The sequence below is a fragment of the Anneissia japonica genome, unplaced genomic scaffold, assembly GCF_011630105.1.
Source record: "Anneissia japonica isolate Jap-2015-1 unplaced genomic scaffold, ASM1163010v1 scaffold288189_len579620_cov203, whole genome shotgun sequence".
NCBI classification, from domain to species: Eukaryota; Metazoa; Echinodermata; class Crinoidea; order Comatulida; family Comatulidae; genus Anneissia; species Anneissia japonica.
In genome coordinates, this window is record NW_022730403.1 from 373,529 (window position 1) to 400,300 (window position 26,772).

Consider the following 26,772-nt stretch of genomic DNA (forward strand, 5'->3'; position numbering starts at 1 on the left):
AGAAAATTATATTAAAATTTAAGTCTGAGAATGTCATTTCTGATAATTTGGAGCCTAGTGCCTAATCATAGATGTTCTTACCTCAGTCCCAACATGGTGGGGCTGAGGTAAGAAAGGGTGTCTTTTCCTCTATCTGTGGAAGTTCCTGGCCTCCTTTTATTTCGAACACCGATAGGGCCATAAGAAAATGAGTGGGGCTGACATAGAAAAAAAATAGAAGTACACAATTTATATCCTCCCGCCTCTGGTCTCAACAGATTGGAACTGTCCCCCAGTTGAGAAATATTAAATACCTGCAGGGGTACGCCGTTATGTTGTGTAAATATTACTGTCATTTCCCTTTTTAAGAAAGTATAATACGGTACATACTCCAAGTATTGAAATGCACGCCATCGTGTTGGAATTCAATATTTCGCGTGCATTTCAATACTTGGAGTATGTATTATCATTCTTATCTGAGATTAATCATTGGACCTTTCGGTTTCCCTTTTGATGCACGTATGATATACAATGTACGCATGCAGTATGATGTACCATATAATATGATCCGTTACAAATATGTAGATATGTATGTGTATATTTTGCATAATTATATGCATATTATGTGTCATATATGTATATTGTATTATGAATATACTCGTATACCTATCAACTTTTTTCATGCTGATTTTTCCTTTATTTTACTATATTACTATTAATGTTAAGATACATTTTGTATTGTTTGTACGACGCACCGCCCTGTTGAGTTGCACCGATAAATGGTGTATTTCAATAAATTAGTATGCAATGCACAGCTTTTTTTGCAACTTTTCTCCGATGACAGTAGAGTACGACGCGTTAACTTTCATTCCAACGCATCGACTGTAGTACATTATTAATGAGAAGCCTAAAATTTTAAGTAGCGCCCTCAATGTAAAGCAATTATTAAAATATTATGCAGTGAAAAGACATCATGTTTTTGATCCTCGATCCATGTACGGCACTATGTGCCCATATTATGTTGTGTTCTAATATCTAAGAAATTTTCATATTTTAATTTTTTTCTATATAAAGCGATAATTTATTTGTGATTTCTTAGCGAGCCTATAGTTTATATTTTATGCGGTATATAGATTATACATATTACTTTATTTTAGTCTTAACACAGCCAGCACCAAGCAAAACCACTATTTCGAGATAAAAAATTAACTAAAAAATATAAACTTGTTTACTTCATACTTTTAAACTGTTTAAGTTACGTTTACATATTAGCTTTTCCTTATCAATTTTATATCAGCCGATATCCATCCAGCCATCGTCGAGACCGCATTCGGGACACAATTACTGATAAACGATTAATCGAGATAATTATTATTGATGAGAATAATATTTTGTTTAATATTGAAACGAAATATACTGCATAGGCCTAATTTAGATTGTAGGCTATAACGTCTGATGACGTCTATGAGAATAATAGAAAGAGAGAATGCTAGACAGTGACATTTATGTATCGTTACTTCCAACAATTAAAGAATACTGCTTTTTTGTCTATTCCCGCCAAAGCGCAAAGTGAAGCCACGCCTTATAGTCTTTATTATTCAAATTTGCCTATATGAATTATTCATTATGCACGTGATGAATGCCAATCAGCCGTCGGCGTTGTTGTAAATAGCTGTCTGATCGCGCTAAGCGTTGCGTTGACGGGAGAGTGACACACGAAGGTACGTCAGTCAAATTTCTTTTTCCGCCATCAATTTTAGGTTTTAGAAAACTTATTAATGCTTTTGCATATGCTATGTTTCGTGTGCTAACCTACTACGGTGTTGTAGCTTTCATTTTTTTCGTATGCACACACTCATTCGTCGTCAATTAAAGAGATTCTCGCAGAATAGAATGTTTGAGATAGCCTGTCCGACATGTTTGAAATCGATTCTCTTTGTGTGTGTGGTTGATGGACGCTGTAAGTGAAGCGTTCACAAGGCATTTAGGGAGGGGTTCACTAATCATCTCGACAGTTGCATTTCCCTTGATTTATCATCTAAAAGTGCGCTCTAGGTGAGCGCCAAGAACGGCCTAGGCCTATCTTGGCATTCAGCTGGAGGCTGCAAAGTTTTTATAATTATTGTAGTTCTATGTTTATTGCACTAGGCTAGGTCTAGACTGCTTATTTATTTCATAATATTTTAATAATGACAAAAAATAAGAGTAAAGCTGGCTAGGCCTAGCCCAGTTAGGACGCCTAGGCCTTACCCTGTAGCCTAGGCATTATTGGTTAACAAAAACGGCCGGCTAGGCCTAGTTAAAGGCCTAGGCTACCTAGTCCAGCTATATTTATAGCCAAGCCAAGTAATAATAAACCAGTGTTGATTCTACTACAGTGGCCTAGGCTAGGCTTGGGCCTCAAATGAAGGGAGTTCTTGCTCAATTAAAACATCATTTGTTGTTGAATAGAAGGGTTTATTTATTTGGTGTGATTACCCTTTTACCCACTCGCTCCCATTTACAATGAATTCGTGTTGCCTATGCTAGAAAAATGTATTAAATTAAATGCTGTGCTGAGTCCTGTTTTGACAAAAAAAAATAACAAGTACTGTTATAGACTATACAGTAAAGAGTAAAACAGGCTCTTATTTACTTCTCACTCATCAACCTCCTTCCAATAATAAATGTAAATACCGTCATGCACAAAAAAAACTTACTTATATGTTGTGTACAGTCTATTTTTGTTACACTTTTGGTGACTGGCTCTTTCAGTTTTTATAGTTAATATAGGCTATAACAGTATCTTTCTAAAATGTACTGTATTATTTTCCAACAATATAGCGAACAACTTGATTGTCCTCTAATCCTAGAATGCCTAATTGAATGATTATACAATCATTTGGGTTTAGGCAAGACTTTTTTATACATTGTTTAGCGACCCCGCTGACTGCAAATATTGATGATTTTGAATAACAATAAAATTTTAACTTTGGCCAATTAGCGCACCAGCCATCACGAAAAATGTAAATTTCAGAAAAAAATTAGATAATAAAAGTAGGAGCCGTATTAGTCTATAGCATAAAATACAAACAAAATGAATACAGTAGCACCTTCTGTAGACTAACAAAAATTTAATGAAACACAAGCTTTCGCTAGCTTCATCAGGTGAATGAAAAAAATTAGTTCTTTTTAATTTTTATTACGCCCACCACTGCCTTGAAATCTCCAAAGATAAGATATGTAAATTTCTTCCTAATTATGTAAATTTGGAACATTAACCATCCCATTTTACTTTAACCAATAAAATTTTATTTTTATTTTCTCCTCCGTCTGGATGTTATTGGCAAAACGATTTTCTAATAAGAAAAAAAATCTTATTTTTATTCCGACCTCCTCCAATGGTCTTTAAAAAAATAAGTGCACTAAACAAGGAATAAAAACAGTCTCACCTTACATTACTAATTGCCATAAATTATTTTAGATTTAAAGTTAGTTCATTTCTATCTAGGTTGAAAACAAATTTTAAATTATAGTATTAAGCCTAGCAATGAATAAAAATGTAATATTTTCAATTCATTTATTTTGTATACAATACTGTATTACAAACAATATAAAAAGATAAAGCAGTAGGAAAAAAAATAAAGATTAAAAAAATGTTGGTCTATGATTCTCCACAGTGATCAGCAGGATAACCAAAAAGTAAAATAAATTACTGTCGATGTGGCTCTCCGATAATCCGATAATAATCAAACACAAAGAAAATGCAGTAATAAATTTAAATCACCAATACTGTATAGGAAATAATTAACATTTCAATTACCATCATTATAAGATCATTATTAAATTTAGAAATATATATGTTTTTTGGGGTTTTTTATACATTTTTTTAAAGATAAATTTTAAAATCAGATACAATAAATGACAAGACACTCAGTTCAGAAAACTCGGTATCCAGATATGTCCAAGCATTTTTCATAATCACTGATATATCTCTAATAATAATTTAATGTAAATAATAATTAGTTTTTAAAGTTGCAATACATCTGAAATGCATATTTCAGACATTAAATTAAAACATTGATTGTGTCAGTAGTAATTTAGTTGACCTGCTTAATATGCAGAAAGTAGACCCATCACTGTTGACTGTTGTTACTGAAATCTGTCTGCCTACAGTAGTAATGGAGGATATGGTTTTCTTATGTTACTTGGTGCCTAACAGTCAGTTAAAGAAACATGGCTTGGATGGAGAGTCTATAATGTTTACATTTTCAAAATGATTGACACCGGTGCTGGAGATCATGCTTAAGCATCACAGGACTAAAATGTAAATACAGTTTAAAGCACCTCTAAACAACAAAGTAAGTTATTTGATTAAAGTGACAAGATATCAGATACACTTCATCTTTCAACATTAGAGACCCACCACTGGTTTGTTGAAATACAGTACAGTACTGTATAACCATGGAGGAAGAAAATATTTTCTTCCTGCATGGTATAACCCATGGTATAACCAAACTTTTCAAAAACACAGTATATCTAAGAGTTGGAGAAGTAATAACTTGTTTGTTGATGGATGCTAATCTCTTTACCAGCCTGGTCGGCCACGTGGGGGAGGGGGTTGGGGGAACACTTTCCTGGAGCCGCCACTGATAATGATAAATTATGTAAATCACCTTTATGTTCGAGAAATCAAAATGCTAACTACCCGTAATAATAGAGAAATAGGAGATTGCAAGCACACAAAAAATTAGTTAGCATTTTGAAAATGAGAAAAGGGAAAACCACTTGATTGATCTTAAAAGTACTGTACAGTACATGCAAAGGTACTAAAATAATGACTATTTTAAGTTTTTTCTTATTTGTCTTTCTTGGTTTGAATACGTCACAAGCTAAGCAGTAGATAATAATTCATTATTTATTAATGTTATTAGTTTTTACGAAATATATAAGCGGGCATAATTATGATTACCAGGGTAATTTTAAAAACTTGTTATGATGAGTATTTCAGTGGCAGATTCAAGGGGCCCAGCTGGCCCACCCTCCCTAATTTTTTTCAAAATTTAAATGTGGAGAAAAATGAAAATTATCATATCATAAATTTTCTTACCTCAGCCCCACCATGGTTGGGGCTGAGGTGAGTTGTGGTCTACACTCTCCATCTGTGTAGAAGTCCCTTCCTAGGCCCAGCTCCACAGTATTTCAAATTCCTGGATCCACCACTGTATTTTGAAAATGTAGTGTGGAAATAAATGTCAATTGCATTAATTAAAATCAATTAGATACGACTTATAAAAGGCTACAGGAGCCAGAGCTTCCAAGGGGCTCCACCTCCTGGACCCTCATCGGGCCCCTAGTAGTGGTGGCGGGGCAAGAGGGGCTTAAGCCTCCCCATCGGACAAGTCAAGACCGGCTGAGCTCGTCGGGCAGTCAGATAAAAAAAAATTAAAAATAGGTTTACACCTTACACCAAGCAAAAAGTCGTAGTGTGCCATTTCTGGCCATCCAGAAGTCCCTTATTTAAAAAAAATCTCAATTGGGAGGGGGATACCCCTCCAAAACCCCCCTCTGTAGGCATACAAGCCCAAGCCCCCTGTCGGACAGCTTAGCTTACCTAATAACAAAAATAGTAAATCCAGACTTACTATCAAAGAAAAGTCCATCCACATGTCCAATTAAAAATTTACCGAAATCTAATTTTAAGGCAGGACAGCAAGATACAATATTCTTTTATTGTCGTTTATGGATAAATTCATTCATTTTCCGGATGCTTATACAAATAATTAATACAACTCTAGGTTATTACAAAAGACAAAAAACAGATACATATACAAGATGAGTGGACTTTGTGTACACAAAAAGTAGCACAAAATAATAAATTACTGATGCACCTATCCTTTGTACAGTCTGCATTCAAATATTTTGTATGATTTTCTAAACTGGTGAGTGGTTCTTTATTAAATATAGTACAAATTGTTTATATAAACTTTGATCAAGTAAACTATGTTTGCTAATTTATTGTGCAGACTTCCTGTTGGTGAACTTGTTTCACCTTCAATTGTTTGTATAAACTTCCTCACCACTACAACTCTTTGTATTGCCCTATTTTCATTAAAAGCTGGTCAGCAGTGCCAGTGGCTGCATCAGGGTGTTGTTTTTTTTAAACTATAGTGGGTGTGTTTTTCTCATTGCATTGGTTTAATTTAAAAATTGTACTGTGCATACTTAAAGGATATCAGTAATACATCCTTGGTTTCTTATAAATATTATACTGTACAGATGGAACGGTAATATGAAATGATTCAACATTTTTTTTATAAATGATATTCAGTTAAATCATTCCATTCTTTAGATAATTTTTTCATAATAAAATGTACATGTATGCTCCTTTACTTTAAATCTCATAATCAAAATTTTCATTAGAACTCAAATAACTGCTATCTGGGATGCTGCAAAAATCGTTAGAATTTATAACACAACAACATATAAATTTTTTTGACGATTTTATTGCTCTTCTTTTCTCTTCTTACTATTTAACTATTTTCTTTATTTTACATAGGATCTTTCATAATTTTTTACAATGATTCTTAATATCGTTTTAATATTAAATATTTTAACGTATTGCATTTTAACATTTTGTATCGTGTTCTACTTAATATCTTAATATACTGTACTGTAATTGTACTGTTGGCAATGTGTGTATTCAAACAAAAAATGTCCATTTTAATATTACATTTGTATTTTTTATGGAGAAGTCAATAAATCAATCTTGAATCTTGAAAGAGAATGGTTCTTTCTCATCAACAGAGAAGCACACCAAGTCACACTGCATCAAAGGTTTTCTACAGTTATTTGTATACTGTCTGTACCATAAATGTTCAAATACTAATTTTAATGGACAATTCAATTGTATATTATTAAGGTTAAAATTGCAATTCAGTGAATTTTATAATGTTATAATTTGCTCTAAAATGCCAGTTGTAAGTGGCATGGAGAAATTTGAACTTTAGATACATACCATTCATTAAATTGTTACTATGGCAATGCTACTCTAGTATGTTAAACAATGCCATTAATGTCAATAGCTAAATACTCTCTTGTCTAGGAAAGATTGTGGGTCTCCTGCTGTAATTAATGATAATGTACACATTACTATGACACGTTTTTCAATTTACAAATATAAACAAAACAAAACATTTTTTTTTTTATTGTACACTTTTTTATAACACATTTTATAACACTAAGACTGCAATTGCTTAAAATCTAAGAACAAATTGAGGCCAAGGTAAAAGCACAAATGAGGTTTTTAATCTTTTTTAAGACAAGACTGTTTTTAAACCTTGTTTAGCGAACTTACTGTATGCTTTTTAAAGATTGTCAGAGGTGGGTGTAAAAAATAAAATAGGTGCAGTTGGTGCAGTAGAGCAAAATACTGCTGTTTTAATATTGTAATTTCTTATTGAAAAGTGTGTAAGATAAGAAATAAATAAGAACATTTTAAGGCTAAAATTTCAAAATGATTTTTTTACTGGTTCTAATAAACATTGTAATTGGTAATACAGTTAAACTTGTAGGCCAACCCCTTCTACACTGCAAGCAAAACTCCGGACGTAACCGGGAATTTTACAATACCTGGGCCCAAAACAACCAAGTTGTGGTTGGTGTACAGTAGACAGTAAACAGTAATATTTCATTCTTTTTAAACATTTTTTCTATTTAAAAAAAAATATAAAACTCATTGGACAATTGAACTCGGCCTCAACTTGTTCTTATTTGTTCTTAGTTTTTAGTCAATTTAAGCCTAAGTGTTAGACTTGTAAAGTGTGTTCTTTTAAAAAAGTGTATTTAAGACAACCTGATCATTTACGGTTTCAAACCAATTCTATTTTGAGATGCTTAAACAGCAGCTTGCTTGCATACCCTATTCACCGCTTAGCTGTAACTAGTGTTATGTACATGTTTGTGTTAAAAGGCAAACGATCAATGTGAACACACTATTTAAAACTTGTGTTAACATGCTCAAATTACCAAGGGGTTTTGATGATTGATTTCTATGAAATACAACACTTGTATCAGATATCACTTGTATGAAGTGTAGAGTACACGACATTACTTGTTACACAATTTTAATCATTAAACAGTAATAGGCAACTGCAAATTTACTTCAATTACCCTGTGTCAATTTGTACACTCAACAAGTTCTAATACTATTTCCCAGTCACGGTCTACTGTACTGTTTTTCATAGCCAAATCTTACAAGGAGGTAGGTATTTAATTATTTGATAATTACTGTTAAAAAATTCAACCAAAAGAAGAAACCATAATGATTAAATACTGTACAATACAGTTGAATATTGGACAATGCTTATTTTCTTTAATTTGTATTTTATTGTAAATTCATTAATTATTACCAGTCACTTCAACAGTGAGTGTAAATTAACTCCAAAATCTTGCTCTCTCAATTATAGAACTCTTATTCTAAGTGGCACTTATAATATCGAAGCAAACCCAACACATGTTTAGAGGTTACTTGCATTTTTGGTTTCTGAAAATGGATTTCAATATTGTAAAAGTTTTGGGTTGATTAGTACTGTAGCTACGATGAACTTGAGGTTTGAAATATAGCAGATCACTCATTGGCTGTCTTGAATCTGTGTTGCAAAATTATTTAGTCAGTGCTGCTGAATGCAATAATGAGAGTATTACTTGATTTCTAAGTGGACCCTAAAATGTGAAAGAAGAATTTGACAGACTGTCAAATCAGAGCAATGCAGTTGACAGATGTTGTACAAGTACAGTATCATAGTGGATATTATTGAAATCAAAGTACTGTACCAGTATAAGCACAGCCTGTAATTACAGCAATGTATTCTGTATCATTTCTTTTACAGGGGTGCCAATTTACAGTATGATACATTGGCTTCTTTTATGTACACTTATTAATTTTATTGCTCCATGCTACTGTGGTGTAATGTAAACTTTCTTTTTTACAGCAATTTATAAATATTCATGTCCAGTATCTGCACTGTCTATCATGTGGTCAGTGTGGTTATGCATACAATATTATTTATGAAGGTCAGGTAGTTTCCTGTAGCTGGTAGCTATGTTTGTTTAAATTGATTTCTGTTTAAATTCATTCACTTTTGATAACATTAATAGAACGTAGTCAGACATATAAAAAAGTAGTAAAGTATTTTTTTACTACAACTTCATCGCCATAAATGTTTTTCACAGTTGTAAATGTTAGCAATTCTGCTCAGATCTATTATTTTCAATGGTAAATGTAACTACAGTAACATACAGCTCTCAACATCCAAGTTATTTTTAACAGTACATTTTGAAGAACAGTACGTCCAGTAGAGTATATACAGTACCATCAATACAACAATTTTGCAGTAAATCACTGATTTATTAAATTCAGCTTAAAGACACCACCATAAATAATAAGTCGGACACAACAATTAGGTTTACAGACCTGTTTGTACAAAAATCATTAAATTAATCATACTAGCCAAGGGTAAAGTACAGTACTGTATGCAAAAATGTTTAAAGGTCTGGTAATTATCATTTTTTCACAATTAAAAGTTACGTATATAATACACTTAACATTTTGATCTAGTAATTACTACAGTAGTCATTTACTTAATGATGCTCGCGGATGCATTTCCAGAAGGGCAGTGGTACCAGTTCCACGAGACATGCATATCAATGTGTGCGTCTTTGTAATGTATTATTCAGAGAAATATTAATATATATACGAGTCTTATATTCTCATTCATTTCTTTTTTAATTGTGTATATGATAAAGTTCACTAATTTTTTTTATAAATGAGATAAATGCAGGTTTTTTTTCCCACAAAAAGTACTACATTACAGATTACATTTTAAAAATTACATTTAAAAAAAACAGTAATTCATGTAAACCTTTGGTAGGGAGAAATAGTTCTGTGTAGTACTGTACGTGATGTGCTATTATTAGAGAGCTTTCAATTGCACGACGACTGTAGGGCGTAAAACGTATATGACGTCACTAAAATTCATCTGTGTATGCGAGAACGTTGTGTTTTCATCTTGGATTCTCATGGATTCTGAGACGCAGTTTGGTTAAATCTGCGTATGCCGAGAATGTAGGATGGTCATGCATGAGTGATTCCGTGCTAGCGGTCATGCATGAGTGATTCCGTTCTAGCGTCTCTCGTCTTCGCGCAAATCAAAAGCTCCCTCTTGTTTTGTGTTTCTTTTTTTTAAATCTACGGCATTATTACCACTGATGAACCCAAGACCCTCCAATTCTGTTTGGAGTCTCTACCAACTGAGTTAACAAGTGGTGAAAATGATTAACTATATTGTTTTTATCACAGCTTGGTCACACTTGCTTAAACCCACCATTTCACTGACTCTGAATCCCATTGGATTTCCTTAGAGTATACAATTTATATAACAAATGTATTGGTTAATTTCTTTGTTTCTTTTTTTCTTTTATGGTAATAGTAAGTAAAAGCAACTTCATTGTTTTAATTGAATGACCAACAAATATTTTTGATATTTAAGTTTCTTCATTTTCTTTGTATCATTTTGCAAAAACAGCCTTGTGAAAAACACCAATATGGTGGTTTTTTTTCCCCTTATTACTATTGTTATTACCGTTGTATGTTATCAGTCAGTCCTTGATGAACTTGATATGAAGTTGATGATCTGAAGAAGTTGGAAACCATGATGCTAGCCCTCAGAATTTTGTGTATTATTACACTGGTTGGCATTTTGTTAGTTTCGTTGTATATATTAGTATTAGTATTTAACATTGAGGAACTTTTTCAACTCCCAGTACTTCGCTAAATATGATCTTGGCTGTAGACAATTTAAAAAGGTAAAATGATGTGAAGTCCCGTAGTATACTGTAGTTTAATTTGTTGGGGCAGCAGGAATAAGGAAATTCAGTCTATCTCCCCATGCATAAGAGCATACAAAGGCAATAATATGTTGACAACTAGCTCTCATTTTACCAAATACAAATAATAGATAAGAACCAAGTTGTCAATCATCACCCATCCTCATGGTAACAGGTTGAGTGGCAGGGATAGTGTTGAAAGTTTGCAGTCTGTGCTTGTATTGTCAAATCAGCACCAAGGGACTCTCTCCACCTGATCCTCAACCTGATCAAAGAACTTCTGTTAAACTTCATCTTTCATGCGCATACGGTATTCATCTGTGTGCAGTGACCACCATGCAATATTGTAATTACAGTGTTACACAATGCTCACATTGGGAGTTAGCCTCATCCCATGTTTTCTAGATATTATTCAGATAATACCATCCTTTTCCTTATAAAGTCAATAATGAGGTAGCTAGCACTTTTTAAAACTATGTAAAAATTGTTTGAAAGGACAGTAATTGTATCTTTTCAAGCATGAATGAATGTTGGCATTTAGATATACTGTACCTCAATGGTTAAATTACATCATTATGCTTTAAAACAGTTACAGGATATGGAGAAGACTCCCCAAAAGAAAACTTTTAGTTCTCAGTGTGACCTCTGTGACCCCCATTGGTCAAGTAACAAAGTAATTGGAAATCCAACTGTACCTGTTACAGTAGGACGTAAACCACAGTCTGCAATTGGAGTATGGTGCGCACATGGATGAATTATGTACCCATAGGCAACGGAACTGTAATTTTAAGTAAACTTATCTTAAAAACTAAATTTATATAGTGTTTCCTTTGCTAAACAAAAATAATATATATTTACATGATCGGAACAACTGATACTGTTGGCATGTACAGTAGTTTTAAGTAAACTGTTTTAAGATAAACATAATTTATTCTATTATTTTGGAACTGCGAGATTTCATTTGCCATTATAATGACCACACCTTTTCTGTGGAATTTATAAGTTGTTGTTTCAAGGCTTTGTGTACAACATGACATACTCACAGCATTCATGTCATTACTCATTACACTGAAAGCATCATTTTGCTTCCATTCCATACTTGAACAGACACCAGAAGGCAAATTTAGTACTGAAATTTGAAACTCAGAAGTGATAATAAAAAATTTGAGTATGCCATTCCAACCAGCATCATCACTATTTCAGTAATTCAATCAGACAAAATTATCAGATGCAATAATTACTTGACAAACTATTATCTGTAACTAAGTAATATGTAAAATCGATTTGACAGCAGGCTTAGAAAATTGAATGAAATTTTTTTACCATTGTCGGATTCATGGGATAGGGAGAGGAAATGGAGTAAAATGGAAAAAAGTAATCTAATTTATTCATTTCCGCCATCTGGAGATACCATAATCATAATTTTCTTGCCTCAGCCCCAACCATTGTGGGGCTGGGGTTGTCATCTGTGGAAGTCTCTCCCTAGACCCCCCTTTCGAAATTCCTGGAATCGCCACTGGTGACAGATGCAGGCTGACCCACTCATGCAGAGTTAGCTCAAAAGTACAAGTCATTTGCTTCCATTGACCTTTAACCTCTGAAGGAGTACACAATAATGACTGATGTCACTTTTGATATCATTGCATTCTGCCTTGGATATTACTTTACAAAACCTAGTTGATTGATTGATCATTATGTCTATTTTATTTAATTAAAAATACACTGTTAACCCTCTCTCTGCATACTCTATCATTGTATCAATGTACTGTGAAATTTATGAAAAAGATTATTATTAATAATAATAAAGCAATTAATGTTTAATTGCTGAGAACTACCGAATTGACCCCTTGTCATTCAGCTGGTTTGCCTTATTTCTTATCATGATCCGAAATAATCCCGTCTAAGTATTATGGTTCTGCTTCTTGTATCCTCTCCCTTTTAACATGTAATTTATGTTGTCACTTTCAATCAAATGGACGTGCTAGAACTTCCTAACATTTTTGAAATTTTCAAAACATAGTAAAGCCGTCATTTGAAGAATCTTATTTTCTTCTGTAGCTAAATGTCTACAATTAAAATCTACTTTTTTGTTTTTTTCGAAAACGTGGCAGAGTATTAAGAAAAAAATAGTTAATGCAAATGACTTTGTATTTTGATGTCTATCAATAATGAATATTGTATTGAATTACTGGCCCCTCAATCTCAATACATGATAAACATAATATCCTGCATAATTTATGAATAATTGCAGTCCTGAAATTACACTGTATCTGCACAAATGTAAATTTGACTCTTGTAAATGTAAATAGTTCTGTATGTGTTTGTTCTTACAGATGACACACACGACTCAGTCACCAGACATGTTCGCAACAGCACTCGTGCAGCAACCTGTTGATGGTGAAGTACCAGCGCAACAGGCTGCTGCGCCACAGCAAGCCACCAGTCAGGCATCGTCTGCTCCTGCAGTTGGTATCATCGTTGATACACAGATGGAGAATGATAAAAGATCTGTTAAAAGGTAAGAATTAAAGCATTTTTCTATCACTTGGTATAAGGTGTGTGGTGTGTGTGTGTGTGGTGTATTACACTTTTTACAACCAGTAAGATTTCAGACTCAAAATATTCTTACAGTATTTTGTATTACCGATGATTTTAATTACATAGTCACACCTACTGCAAGTAAGGTACACATAAGTTTGGTTTTTCTATTTTTTAGAAATTAAAACCACCTTTGAAATTTTACTTCAGCCTCAATTTGTCCTTATTTTGTTCTTAATTTTAAAGCAATTTCAGCCTCAATGTTCTTATAAAAAAAAAGTGTGCAACCACTCTCCTGAAGTGATGTCCTGTGTCAGGCCTACTGGAAGTAGTTAGTTGCAGAAGGAGGGCAAGAATTATGTTAATGATATTGAATATTTGCATTAGACTACAATTGTACTCTGCTCCTTCACAGGTTCACTGACACATTTATATCAACAGTCCTTGATTCATTCTTTCATGAAAAGTTAACAAGCATAACCCCTTGAGCTTGTCACTGAGCTTGTCAGCGCTTCCAGCATATAAACTATTGGTGCAAAAACACTCTACATTATTAAGAAAAAGACTAAAGTGCATAATAAAGTTTGTTTATGTTGGCCTAGTGATCATCATAATGAGAACTAGGAGAGGAATGTAGTTGCAACATGGTGCCTACTCTGGGCGGGACCCTAGGCTGTCAGTTTTAAATAAAAATGCCAGGAATTTTCTCATAAAATAAACATGTCCACTCCTACATGTAAGTAAAAATCTTGTTTCTTAATTAAGTGTGCAGTATAGTGCTTGCACAAATAGAAAAATGTTATGTCCTCTGTAAGCCTATACCAGCAGTAAGTAAGCAAACAGTAGCTAAAGCTGAGAAAAAAAATGCACATGGAGAAATCAAATCCACATAAATTCAAGATGCCAAACGTTGTGATCATTAACCTACTAATGATTAAAAAGAGTTTGATAATTTGTCACCTTTTCTAAGTCTGTGACAACATCTGGCAGACTGTTGTTTAGTAATCAAAAACTTGATAATGCATTAATTTTTGCACATTGTTCTTAAAATCTTTTGAGGTATAACATCTGTTGTTCCACATCACATTGTTAGTTCCTCTCCGAAGAGTCATTCAAGCGTCTGAATGAGTTTCAGCTAATTTTGTCTTATTGTATGTTCACATCGATTGGGATGACATCATTCAGGTCATAATTTTCAACAAGAAAAAAAAAGTTTTTATATTTTATATCATAAATTTGAATTAGATATTTGATTACTGATACTATAAAAACTATTTTTCGGTGTTAATAACCAATGGCCTCAACTTGGGCGAGCCACAATTATTAGCCCATAATAATTATTGCACCATAATTCACAGGGAGTCTCCTGTACATAAAATTCTTTACTGTACATTTTGTTTGCCTCATCTGAAACAATTTTAACATGAACATGTATTTTATTATGTTTCTCCCAATTCTCAGGAAAATATTGATTTTGATGTGTATTCAGTTATTGAATAAAATGATAAACAGAAGTTTATTACTTAGTTTATTTTAAAGTCGAATGAAAAGAAACAGTCAAAGCAAACAAATATCAGCTATTTTTATTAAAAATTACTGTATTTACTGCAGAGTACCACGGTCGTGTCACCCTCTGTAGCCAACCAGACGTTGGTTACCGTTCATTACGCCTGAATAACTTCATAGGCTCTCTGGAATAGGCATTTTAAAATATAATATTTTACCATCAAAAACCGAAAGGTTTACTGATTAATCTCAGATAAGATAGTATAATACATACGCCAAGTATTGAAATGCACGCCATCGTGTCGGGATTCAATATTTCGGCATTAATTATGTCATCATCAGGAATGAAAAATTATCCATATTTGCAAGCTTATATGCATAAGTACCAAAAGTGTTTGACCAATCAAAAGATTACCCCTAGTAGGTGACATAGCTATGAATAAACTAAGGATCAAAGTATCCTTACCCTACTGATCAAACTTACCTACAAAAACAAAGGAAGCTTCTTTGAAGCTTTCAACCAAATGCTAAGCAAAATGTGCTAAAAACACAGAAGCGCTCGCATTATATTAGTTATCTAACACACATTAAATCATCAATTAAAATTTACAAAGAAAAACTAAGATACAACATCTTAATAATTACTTTAGAAATTGGGATCAATGGTTTGTCAGTGGTGAAAATTGTGTCCGGTTGAACGCATTTTGCAACGATAGCAACAGAGTAGTATCACATGGTATCGTGACGTAACACTGTAGTACTCTATATGAGACAGAAAGGAAATGGTCATACATAGTAAAATTCATGGACCGTCACAACTATTTCTTATTTCCTAGTTAAAATCTTACTTTTATTGAATTTATAGTGTTATTTTTTATTTTCAGGCATCCATTGTTCCCTTTGATGTCTCTACTTTTTGAGAAGTGTGAGCAAGCAACACAGAGTCCAGACCCACCAACATCAGCCAGCTTTGATGTGGATATTGAAGAGTTTGTACATCGGCAGGAGCAGGCAGGCAGAGCATTCTTCAGTGATGATTCCGAAGTAGACAACCTGGTAAGATGCATGCTTAAAGGCATGCATATAAACTTGCTTATTTATTTGATATTAACATAAACAATAACTATCATCAGTTGTTTTCTTTAATTACGTCCTTTGTTTATCAGTTGATAATTTATAAATTATTTGTCACCAACACTGTTTTGATACCTCATTGGCTGCAGTATTCTGACACCGTTTTCTCATTGGTTTTTTTTATTTTTTTTAACTTTTTTGGTGGGCATTAAGGTCAAAATATTAATTGTAATTGTTCAGGCCTAAACTCCCTGTTGTTATATTGTAAATTTCACTATGTTTTATTGTTGGTACATTATTCATGTATATGTTTTCTACAGTTTATTCAGAAATGTAATTCCATATTGAATATAGTGTAACGTTCTACTCGAGTGATATCCAGTCTCTGAGTGCACATTATTACCTATTACTCATACACATTAAAGCTTTACTCCCTATGGAGTGCATGTATCATATAGTATTTTATTCATTAACAATCAGCGCTGATCATATTCTACATTACAACATTTCTTTCGTACGAGGTATTATTTGATTAGGGATAAATAGACAGCTAGTGATTTGGTTTGCAAATACGCAACATCACTGTCGTAATGTCAGTGTAAATAAGTTGTTTTCAGACAGAAAACTGAATGAGAGCTTTTTACTCATTCAATACAAATTATGTCAAATTTCATTCATGTTGTTAAGCCAAAAAATTATAAAAATTATGTTTTGAAATATTTACTCCATCTGATGCTGTTCTATACTACTAATCCATACTTTTCATTAAAATATGGTGATATGATTTTCTTTATGTATTCGAGTAGTGTAGCACATAGAACTAACTTGTTCTTTATATATTTCCACATTATTGTTGTCATATAGATATATTGTCAATGGTCTTGTATTTTTATAGTATCTTCCACAGTAAATGCCATCTTAAGGTGCTTTTTAGCCACTAAAGAAACTAAAATATAATTTATGAAGAGATGTGAAGAAGAGGAGGAAGGTGCACGCCCCAGTTTTGAGATAGCGTTGCCATTGTTATTATTATTTTTAATGATCCATGTCCTTTCTTCAGATGGTAAAAGCAATACAAGTTCTAAGAATCCATTTACTAGAGTTAGAAAAAGTCAACGAACTGTGCAAGGACTTCTGTCATCGGTACATCACATGCTTAAAAGGCAAGATGGCGAGCGACAACCTACTACGCTCGGAAAACTCACCAAATTTCCTTAATGACTCGGATCGAGATATGCTGTCATCACCTGTTAGTAGTCAAAGCCAGGTATGAATTAGCCTTAGTTCCAGACCCTCATTTTGTATTACTTTCTTTATTGCACTTAGTGCACGCCATACCAAATTCAATTGGCATCCCATACTCGACTTCCGTTTTTTTTTTCAGATTTTTTTATTCAGTCTTTAAATTAACATACTCATTGGTGGTGCTGTCCACAATGAGAACAAAAATAAGGGACTTGTCGCAAGTCTAGGTATAAATGTAAGTGATAGTAGGTGATGATGTTGAGAAGTTATATGGATATTATTTTAGCTTATTTTACAATGCTGCGAAAAATAGGAACATCCTGAATGTTCCTATGGTTGTTTGACATGCACCATAATTATATTCATATCCAAACCTTTTACAACTCTAGAGTTGAACATCCAATATTGAATAATATTTCAGACCTTAATGCTTTGCCATTAATCTGTACTTACATTGATGCATCATGCTAAACTGGTTAATTGAACACCTAATTGAATGTTGATGACTGCATAAGTATTTGCATGCTTCATCATTTTGTGTTCTTTTAGTTTATAGCTTTTAATGCCTCCCTGTATTATTAGTTCCTATGCATGTAAGACATTTTGTTTTACCTCGTGATGCGAAGTTCGATGTGAAGTTCAAAGCTCGCGCTAACCGATCAGCAAGTCAGCAGGGATGAAACTATTTTGGTTTTGCAGCAAAAAAAAAATCATCAACTGTTGTAGGGATAGGCATTTTGAAGAAGGCCTAAAATAAAGAAAACGATTTTAATACTTGCTGAAATACATCGTTTTTTCATTTAGATCTCCATTTTTCGCTACCTCCATGCAACGTTTTTTTCTGCTGTATGAGTAGTCATATGAAGGTATCCCCGACAGTTGGCTATGCTGCAGTGTACCCTTTGAATGCAAACTGAAGACAAGTGAAGATATAAAGGCAGCCGACTGTCGGGTACATAACAACTATCTAGCTTAGGCTTTTCACAAAAACATAAGGCATAGTAGTTACTGCGATGCGAGGGTGGTAGATCGTTTAATCAATGATATCGTGTTATCGTCTAATACATATATAATGTGTGTAAATAATGTACCGCGTGGGTCGGTTTCTTTGTTATGCGGTAGTATACGTAGCAGAGTGACGGCAGCAAGGTTAGGCCTAGCCTAGGGCCTAGATCGTGTACGTTCTTGATCATCGTGATGAAAACCTCGGGTGACAGACGATTTGGGCCCAACTGGTGTGGACGATCCGGCCCAAGCTATTTTCAAATAAATTGTAGTCTAGTAGGCCACTGCCAGCTCCCCCACTCCCGATATCGTTCCAAACTACTGTAAAATGAAAATACTTTATACCCAGAGGACACGGAACTAGGGGGTGCTGCGTTATGGAGAGTAATGTGTGACCGGAAATGGTCTGCCAGTTGGTTGTTACCATGCGCCAGTGATGTTGGAGTACAGAAGAAGAAACTATTCATGTAATGCATGAATAAAGTTCGGGGTTTGTCGGGTAGTGAAATGAATATTGTACATTTTAAGTGCGATATCGTTCCAAACTACTGTAAAATGAAAATACTGTATACCTAGCTAGGCCCTAAGCCTACGAAACTTTTTCGAAGAAATTTGCTAAAAATATTACTGTAATTTGCCTATCAAATTACATTACCAATGTGGTCTAAAATCACTATTTTGGGCCATAAAGACTCCCCCTGAATTTTTCAACCGCCACACAAATTTGAGCCAACCCAATTTTCTGATTATCTCATTTATTTATTTATTTCAACAATATTTTGTGAGAGTGGTCCGTCCAGCCTGAACTGATCAATTGGGACCCTCAGTACATACAATTAAAACATAAGTATAAAACTTAACTTGAAAAAAAATCGAAAATATGGTTGGTATCATGCATAGGAACATTGGCACCTGCAAGGCTCTGGTTAGAATGGTTTTTGAATAGTCATGTGATTGCAAATTAAATCATGTGTTGATTTACAGCCAATCACTGGAGTGGATAGCTTAGGATGTTGACATTTTGAATGTATTCAAAAGAATAATGCAGGCTCATGTGTTTGACACTTGTGTTTGACAATTAACGGTTTTCCTTCATATCTTTGTTTTCAAGGGTCCATCTTCACAGCAAAATATACCACAGCACCAGCAATCACATCAACAACACCATCAGTTGTTTCCTTCTGGGTCAAGTGGTAACAGTGGTGGCGCTATAATACTACAGCAACCAACACAATCATCTCATCAACAGGTTGGTGCTCTTGTGCATAATAATAATAATAATAATAATAATAATAATAATAGAATCTAATGCAAATATCCGCCAACAATAGGGCTTCATTCCATTTTTTTAATTATCCGTGATCATTAGATGAATAAACTCCCATGCACCATGTGCAGCCTTTTCTGATCCCATGGGGAATGTTCAGTGGACCAATCCATTATGTATATACAGTATTTGTATTTTAATAAGTTGTTGCTTGTGTACATATGGTAACCATATATTTTTTTTGGAATAATATCTCTAGGTTCAACAACCACAAGTTCAAGCCCTTCTGAACCATGCAGGTCAGGTAGTTTATACTCCAGTAATTCCACAAGGGGTGATGACATCACAAGGAATAGTCACACAGGCTCTTCCAGGAACCGTCCAGATCCAGCCTAGTCAACCGCAGCCCTTGAACCAACACCAGCCCATTGTACCAATCATCCATGGCTCAACGCCCATTTCACAGATTGGCCTTCCACCAAGTGGGCTGCAACAGGGAATGAACCAAATACCAATTTCACAATCTAACCAAATGGCGTTAGGATTGACAGATCCGTACGATGATATTATGAACCGCAAGAAAAATAAACGTGGTGTGCTACCCAAGCATGCAACAAATGTTATGAGATCATGGCTCTTCCAGCATATAGTTGTAAGTATTTGATATAAGTTTCAACAATGTAGCATTGTCAGAGGTCAGACATGGCTATTAGTTATAAAATAACTGGTTGTGTTCAAGCAGTTAACTGCCTTAATATTGCTAAGTTCAAATGACTTAACATTATATGGCACATACTTGACTTAATGCTATTAGCCTGTATAATATTACATACATAACAGACTTTTTCAATTACTAAATGCTTAGTGATGAATAAAAAGTATAGCCGCGTTAGTCTGTACAGTACTTTATAATTTCTAAATGCTTAGTGGGAGTGAAGTTTGTTTGTGCATTGAGTGAACCATATCAATTTGTTTGATCTACTTAACTGCAAACACGTCGCTGCGGAATCACCCTATTTCTTAACCATTAGCGCCTCTTCCAAACATTGACTGTATTTACTACAAAACCCGTAACCAAAAAACTAGAGGTTTGATAAATTAGGTTGAAACGGGTTATAGAAGGCAAACAATTTACAAAATATTTGTTTTCAAATATTTGGCTCCATCATTTTTGGGTTGAATTACGAAAATATAGGCGATATTAGTGTGTTTCAGCGGATTTGATCTGGTTTACGAGGATTATTAAAATTGTTTTTTTATGTGGTCAAAACAAGTAAAACAAATTGATATGTACTAGTAGTACAGACAATTGGAAATAACGGATTTATCCCATAGCGTTGTAATCTTTTTGCTTTCATAATAATGTAGTAATGTTCTGTTCGAATTTATCTGAAGCCCTCTCCACATTATCAGATTTTATATGACAAATGCATGTGATGTGCTTAAATATGGTTGTGATGACATCACATCATTACTACATATAGGCACATCATGACCATATATAGGCACATCATGACCATATATAGGCACATCATGACCATATATAGGCACATCATGATTATATATGGGCATACAACAGATTTTTGTCAAATAAAATTTGATAGTCTGGACAGACTACAGAGCTACAAAGCTGTAATATTATTTATTTATCTTTTCTGTATTGAAGTGTTTATGTGGGGTCTTCTAATTTTTATCCCATTAATGGTCATTAAAGTAATAACTTATATTTAATAAGTACATAACAATACATTTATTTTATTATGTATTATCATAATGTATTATTGTATATTTTTTTACCATTATGTAATAAATGAATGAATGTTTTCTTTGCTTTCTTTTAAGCATCCGTATCCAACAGAAGACGAAAAAAGGCAAATAGCATCACAAACAAATTTAACATTACTACAAGTTAACAATTGGTAAGAATTAAGTTGAATATAGAATTTTTTAGCACACAAAATCCAGATTAATCGTAGATAAATTTTATGTTATTAAATCCTTATACTGTATTATTGTGTTTGATGACTGTTAATATACAGTAGCTCATAATTTCTATCATGAAATAATATTTATGATGAAAAAATGACATATTTTCAAATTAATTAAATATAATATAGAATTATTTAGCACACATAAGCCAGATTAATGTTAAATTTTATGTTATTAAATCCTTATACTGTATTACTGTGTTTGATACTGTTAATATACTGAAACACTATCGTCTCTACAGTACCTCTAGCTAGTTTAGTCTATCATAATTTCTATCATAAAATTTATGCCAATAAAATAATATTTATAATGACATATTTTCAAATTAATTAATTAATTAATTTCAGGTTCATCAATGCAAGGAGGAGGATACTACAACCAATGCTAGATGCTAGTAACCCAGAAGCAGCAAAGGTAAAAAAGAATAAAACCCAAAGTCGTCCATCCAGTCAGAGGTTCTGGCCTGAATCACTAGCAAACTTTGGTCAAGTCAGGGTAGGAGCCGAGGCACAGCAGTCCAACACACCAGTCAGTAAGTAATCTCTATTAAATTGTCATTGGAATGATCATTAATCTTGGTCTCCATATAATCGCTACGCGCTTTCACAAACAGCTTTCGGTGATGCTAATTGGTCGGTCGAAGGGAGCCTTCTCGATTGCATCAGGAACTGCTATGCAGTACGATTGCACTGAAATCACTGTAGTAACAGTGTAGCGACTTTAAGGAAACCTGGCATTAATTTGATCAAATCAACTTCACCTCAAAAACCACCTTGAGTGTCTTGAAGGTACTATTTTGACTTGCTTACTATTAGCCCTCAGGCTGGGTTTAAATCTATGTCCTGAATAGGAAAGATATCGGAACGGTGCATGGCCAGATGTTCCTGTAAATGAATCATGGTTACATCCTGTGGTTAGAAACTATGAATGTAAAATCGTCATCATTCTGTTGTAGTAGTAATATACGATCAATGGATCTTTCCACTAAGCCCCGCCCTTGCATATTTTTGAGGTCCCACAAAACGACAGTGTTAAAACATTTAAAAACATGTGTGTTTAGGGGACAACACGTGTGCTTATTAGATGCGTGTGTAATCCTGGCCTTGTTCTGATTGCTCAGTTGTTAAGTTCGATTGACACTCCGGAAAAGTTCATTAAGCATTGTTTTGTTTTTATTTTATTATTTATTGTGGTTGATTCTGTTTAAGATAGCAGTGGCTTGCAAATGGTACTTTCTTTGACTTAGTAAATGTCATTCCGCATTGATAAATTATGAATTTTGGAATAATTAGTTATTTTATTTAAATGATTTTTTCTTGAAGGTGATGTCGTGACATCAGCAGCTATCAGTTCTGGAGCAGTAGAAGCGATGGAGTCGATGCAGGAAGAGGAAATGTCACCGATCGCAGCTGGTGGACAACATCCATCAAGATCGCCATCATTAGACAACATGGTTGTTAACGGTGAAGCAAATCGTCAGAACAGTTGCGTGTCTGATATGTCATCGGATGAACTGGGCTTGCATGATGACCTTGAATAGCATTTATACTTGACAAAAAAGATGTATGTGTTTTTATGTATCAGGCAATTATATTTATGACTATACAATGTGATTGACTGTGTCAGGTTCTGAGGAAGGGAGAAAAACTACGTGCTGCGGTGCAATGGTGAAGAATAGCAGCAGATCACCCTCTTGCTTAGCAGTAATATCAACACAAGGGAATGATGATTGATTGAGTAGTCTTCTGAAGATGAAAATACTGGCCAAGACATCGGACACTTGTTCGCTTTTTGCCCACCGACTCCTTGTTGAGTAAAACAAATTAGGAATTAATCTGGTGATGTAATCCAAGCTAGAAGCACCATCAAATCTTATGAGTTTCAACTTGAAAACTTGATCTTAGTATAACTTGAAGGAGCATAAATAGCAAATTAAATGCCAATTTGTAAATTTGAGGACCGATAACATCTTTATTTCCTCCTATAGTGTGCAATGTATAGACAAGTACGATATTGTAATGTACTTGTTAAAAATAACTGTTGAAAGTTTGTTTTATTTTCTTAATTATTTTAACTTTTTTTAATTTTGTGTGCATAAGGTGCTATATTGGCAAACATTTTACTACTTATATTACCCTAGCTGTTGTGAACTCCATTTTAGTATAGAGAAAATCTATTTTCTCTTTGGTTTTAGTTACCATACTTAAGTGAACTTCCTTCCAGTATTGGATACTGTTTTTGGTATTTCTCATTGAAACTGCCAAACCAGGTCAAGTGGTTGTGAAAGCACTAATCTGTTGTTAGAGTAAATAAGTATATTCTAAATTTGTTTAAAGAATATAATAACCATTCAAGATTGCGTCTCAGAATCAAAATATATTTATTTATTGTCTTTCACAATTGGTAATGAAACCAATGATATCTGTAAAATTGACTGTAGTTAATATTGTCCGGTTTAGATATAATAGCAAGCCGAGCAATCACTGGTTTTTGGCCGTGATTCCATGGAGAATGCGCTGCGACGAGGCATGCATATCGGATCGCTCGGTCTAATAAGCAGGCGGCATTATCTTCAAACTCTCATTAAGAGCAGAGGTAGATTCGTCGGCTAAAGATCGTATCACGCCATCTGTGCTTGGCATTCAATTCGCAAAAATTATTTTGGAAGGTTTTTGTTTTCATATTTAAAAAATATCATGATTACTGTCCTTTAAAAAATTGATTTATCCAAACAAAATCAATAACGATTGTCATTTTTATGGCTCATTTATTGGGTTTGGTGGGTTTTTTTTTATTTTCTGTGATTTAAATACTGATAACATAACATATGTTGTTATCAAAATGATATAAGCATAGTTTTGCTTATGATGGGCCAACAATCATAATAAGGATGAGGATGATGTAGATAAATGAGGATGATAAAAATGATGAGATTATGGTGAAAGAGGAAGATGATGATCAGTAGAATGAGATTTTATGAGGAGAATATGAATGAGGAGGGTGATGATAATGTAGAAACCGTCTGTGGCATTGATTAATAATATTAATAAATTAATAATTTGCATTGTTTGCAATTATTAAACTTAATTCATTAGCAGTCAGTATCATGTTTTAATATTCAAATTGTCTATCATCAGGTTTACAATTGATCATTAAGGTTCTGCATTCATTTCAAATGTAGATATTTTTTTCTGATGATTTTAATTCACTTATAAATTGATTATATCATTAATTACATTGATGATTTGGATTTTAATTAAAATTTAAATCAATAAAAATAATAATGGCAATTCTTTAAATATTTGATCTCTTTTAAGAGAGTAAGTTATCAATGTATTTTAAATATTGAAAACAGGTTTCAAAATGTGTTTTGACGACAGTATTATAGACTTACTTAAAGTTGCTATTATAATTTGATTCATATTCAAAGCAACATTTCTATGAAAATTCCAAAGAAAATTAATATCTGACAAGGTTATTAAACAGAAAATATTATTTATTATGGTATAAGCAAATATTTGTGCATAACTTTGTCTTGGTTTGTAAGGTAAAGGGAGGAGAATACCTCATAACTTGCATCATTGTGCTGAATTGGATATGGACGTGGTTTATGACTACTGTAGCAGCTGTGGAGGCACTGTGTAGCTTCACATTAGCTCAACCTGCCCTCAATAAACTAACTTACATTATCTCACTATATTAATTGGATTAAACACATTATCAAGGATAAGTACTGAGTGTTTAACACTGGTGTCCTTGGATTCAATTATGGGTAAACGGATTAGCTGCCTTTTTATGAGGTTTTAATTGTTCTTTACCGCCGAAAGTGCGGTATTCTAACGTTAGTTTAAGGAGGGCTGGTCGGCCTAATGATGTTGACGTGCATACAACCGTCAGTGGGTGTCCTACGCAGGCATGACGTTTTCAAAAACAGGAGTAAGCTCTCTTGTTCTATTTATACTCTTTGGTTGGAGGCACCGCCTACTCTTCCAAGAGTTGCAATGGGTTCTTTGAAGTGCACACAAGCTGGTTTTAAGTCCTTATTCAAGAAGAGAATGTTACTTGAATATTCATAAGCAATATTCTAAACAGTTATTTTTTTCAAATATCAGGTATTTGATGTTTTCACTAGTTTTTTAAAAATAATTGATGGACAATTATTTCAAGTACATTTGTGAATATGTAACATGTGTAAATAAATATCAGCATAAATTGAGGCAAGATGAATGGTGTTTTTTTAGGAAGTCGAACCTGTGTTACGGTGCCTTGTGTATTCAGAGCTAACAATATTAAAAATAAGCAAATACTTTGTCTTTGTCATACAGTACCATGATCTAGGACTATTGACATGGGGTGTCATGGGGCTGTCTCTTATACACATCTAGATGTGTAGCTGAAGATTAAGTGAGGTGGGCACTATATGGCAAAATAAGATGATGATAAGTTTTTCACTATTCATAACTGTTCTGCTCAGCAAATTTTAATTTGGGGGAGAACCTTTTTAGGGAAGGGGGTTGAGGCAACACCCTCATGTTGATCGAGTTCCTAGTCCACATATCAAGCGCCCTGAGCATCTTACATTAGATGGATGTGTGCGCTATATAAAACTACACTATTATTATTATTATTATTATTATTATTATTATTATGTTGATAGGTCTCTGCTAATACCAGTATTGTACTAGAAAGGTGGATAGCAGTACAGGCTTGAAAGTAATGATTAGTCCTTCAAACTAATGTTTTAGTCATTTAACTGTTTTAGGCTTAGATGTTAAAAAGATTAGTCTGGTGTGGAGGATGGGTTGTTCTTGAACTACCAAATTGTTTTCCTTATTTAGGGTGAGATCATTATGCCTAGCGTGGGTTTCAACAGGCCCTAAATATTTTTCATCTGATTTTTTTTTTATATTTGCTCTCGGTTATTTTACATGCAAATATGGAACAGTTCAATCCTTAAACCATTTAAAAAAAAAAAAAATTAAAATTGAATGTCATTCTAATAACAGTAATAATAATAATAATGTTATTCTAATAACAGGTGAAACAGGGAAACGCATACATAAGTCTACATATAATTATGCCTATTTAAAACAAACATTTTAAACATCTATGTAACGTTAAAATGCACTTTGAAAATTCAACTCTGCGATCTAATACTGGCCTACCTTAAAACGTGAAGAATGTTTTCAAAGATTAAACGCTAATATTTATAGATATAATTAGTAAATGTGAACTGAACATGGATATTAAATAGCCTGCAAACTATTGGTGTTAAAGAGGACATTAAAAATTAAAAGATAAGG

At 33.5% G+C, this 26,772-nt stretch overlaps 1 protein-coding gene across 1 annotated transcript; it reads left to right on the top strand.

Moving 5' to 3' along the window:
* The first annotated feature begins 1,593 nt into the window (after nt 1-1,593).
* LOC117114944 (homeobox protein PKNOX2-like) lies at nt 1,594-25,685 on the top strand. Its single transcript, XM_033258576.1, has 9 exons — nt 1,594-1,700; nt 13,179-13,363; nt 15,774-15,945; nt 17,024-17,230; nt 19,325-19,462; nt 19,740-20,132; nt 21,323-21,399; nt 21,817-22,001; nt 22,792-25,685. The coding sequence occupies exons 2-9, from the start codon at nt 13,179-13,181 to the stop codon at nt 23,007-23,009; spliced, it is 1,575 nt and encodes a 524-aa protein (XP_033114467.1). The 5' UTR covers nt 1,594-1,700; the 3' UTR covers nt 23,010-25,685.
* The last annotated feature ends 1,087 nt before the right edge of the window (nt 25,686-26,772 follow it).

Bases quoted from the DNA above. Each gene is read 5' to 3' on its own strand.
- LOC117114944 (XM_033258576.1), top strand. From the start codon at position 13,179: ATGACACACACGACTCAGTCACCAGACATGTTCGCAACAGCACTCGTG. The intron at 17,231-19,324 runs GTATGAATTAGC...TTTGTTTTCAAG, and splicing joins CTGTTAGTAGTCAAAGCCAG to GGTCCATCTTCACAGCAAAA. The intron at 19,463-19,739 runs GTTGGTGCTCTT...TAATATCTCTAG, and splicing joins CACAATCATCTCATCAACAG to GTTCAACAACCACAAGTTCA.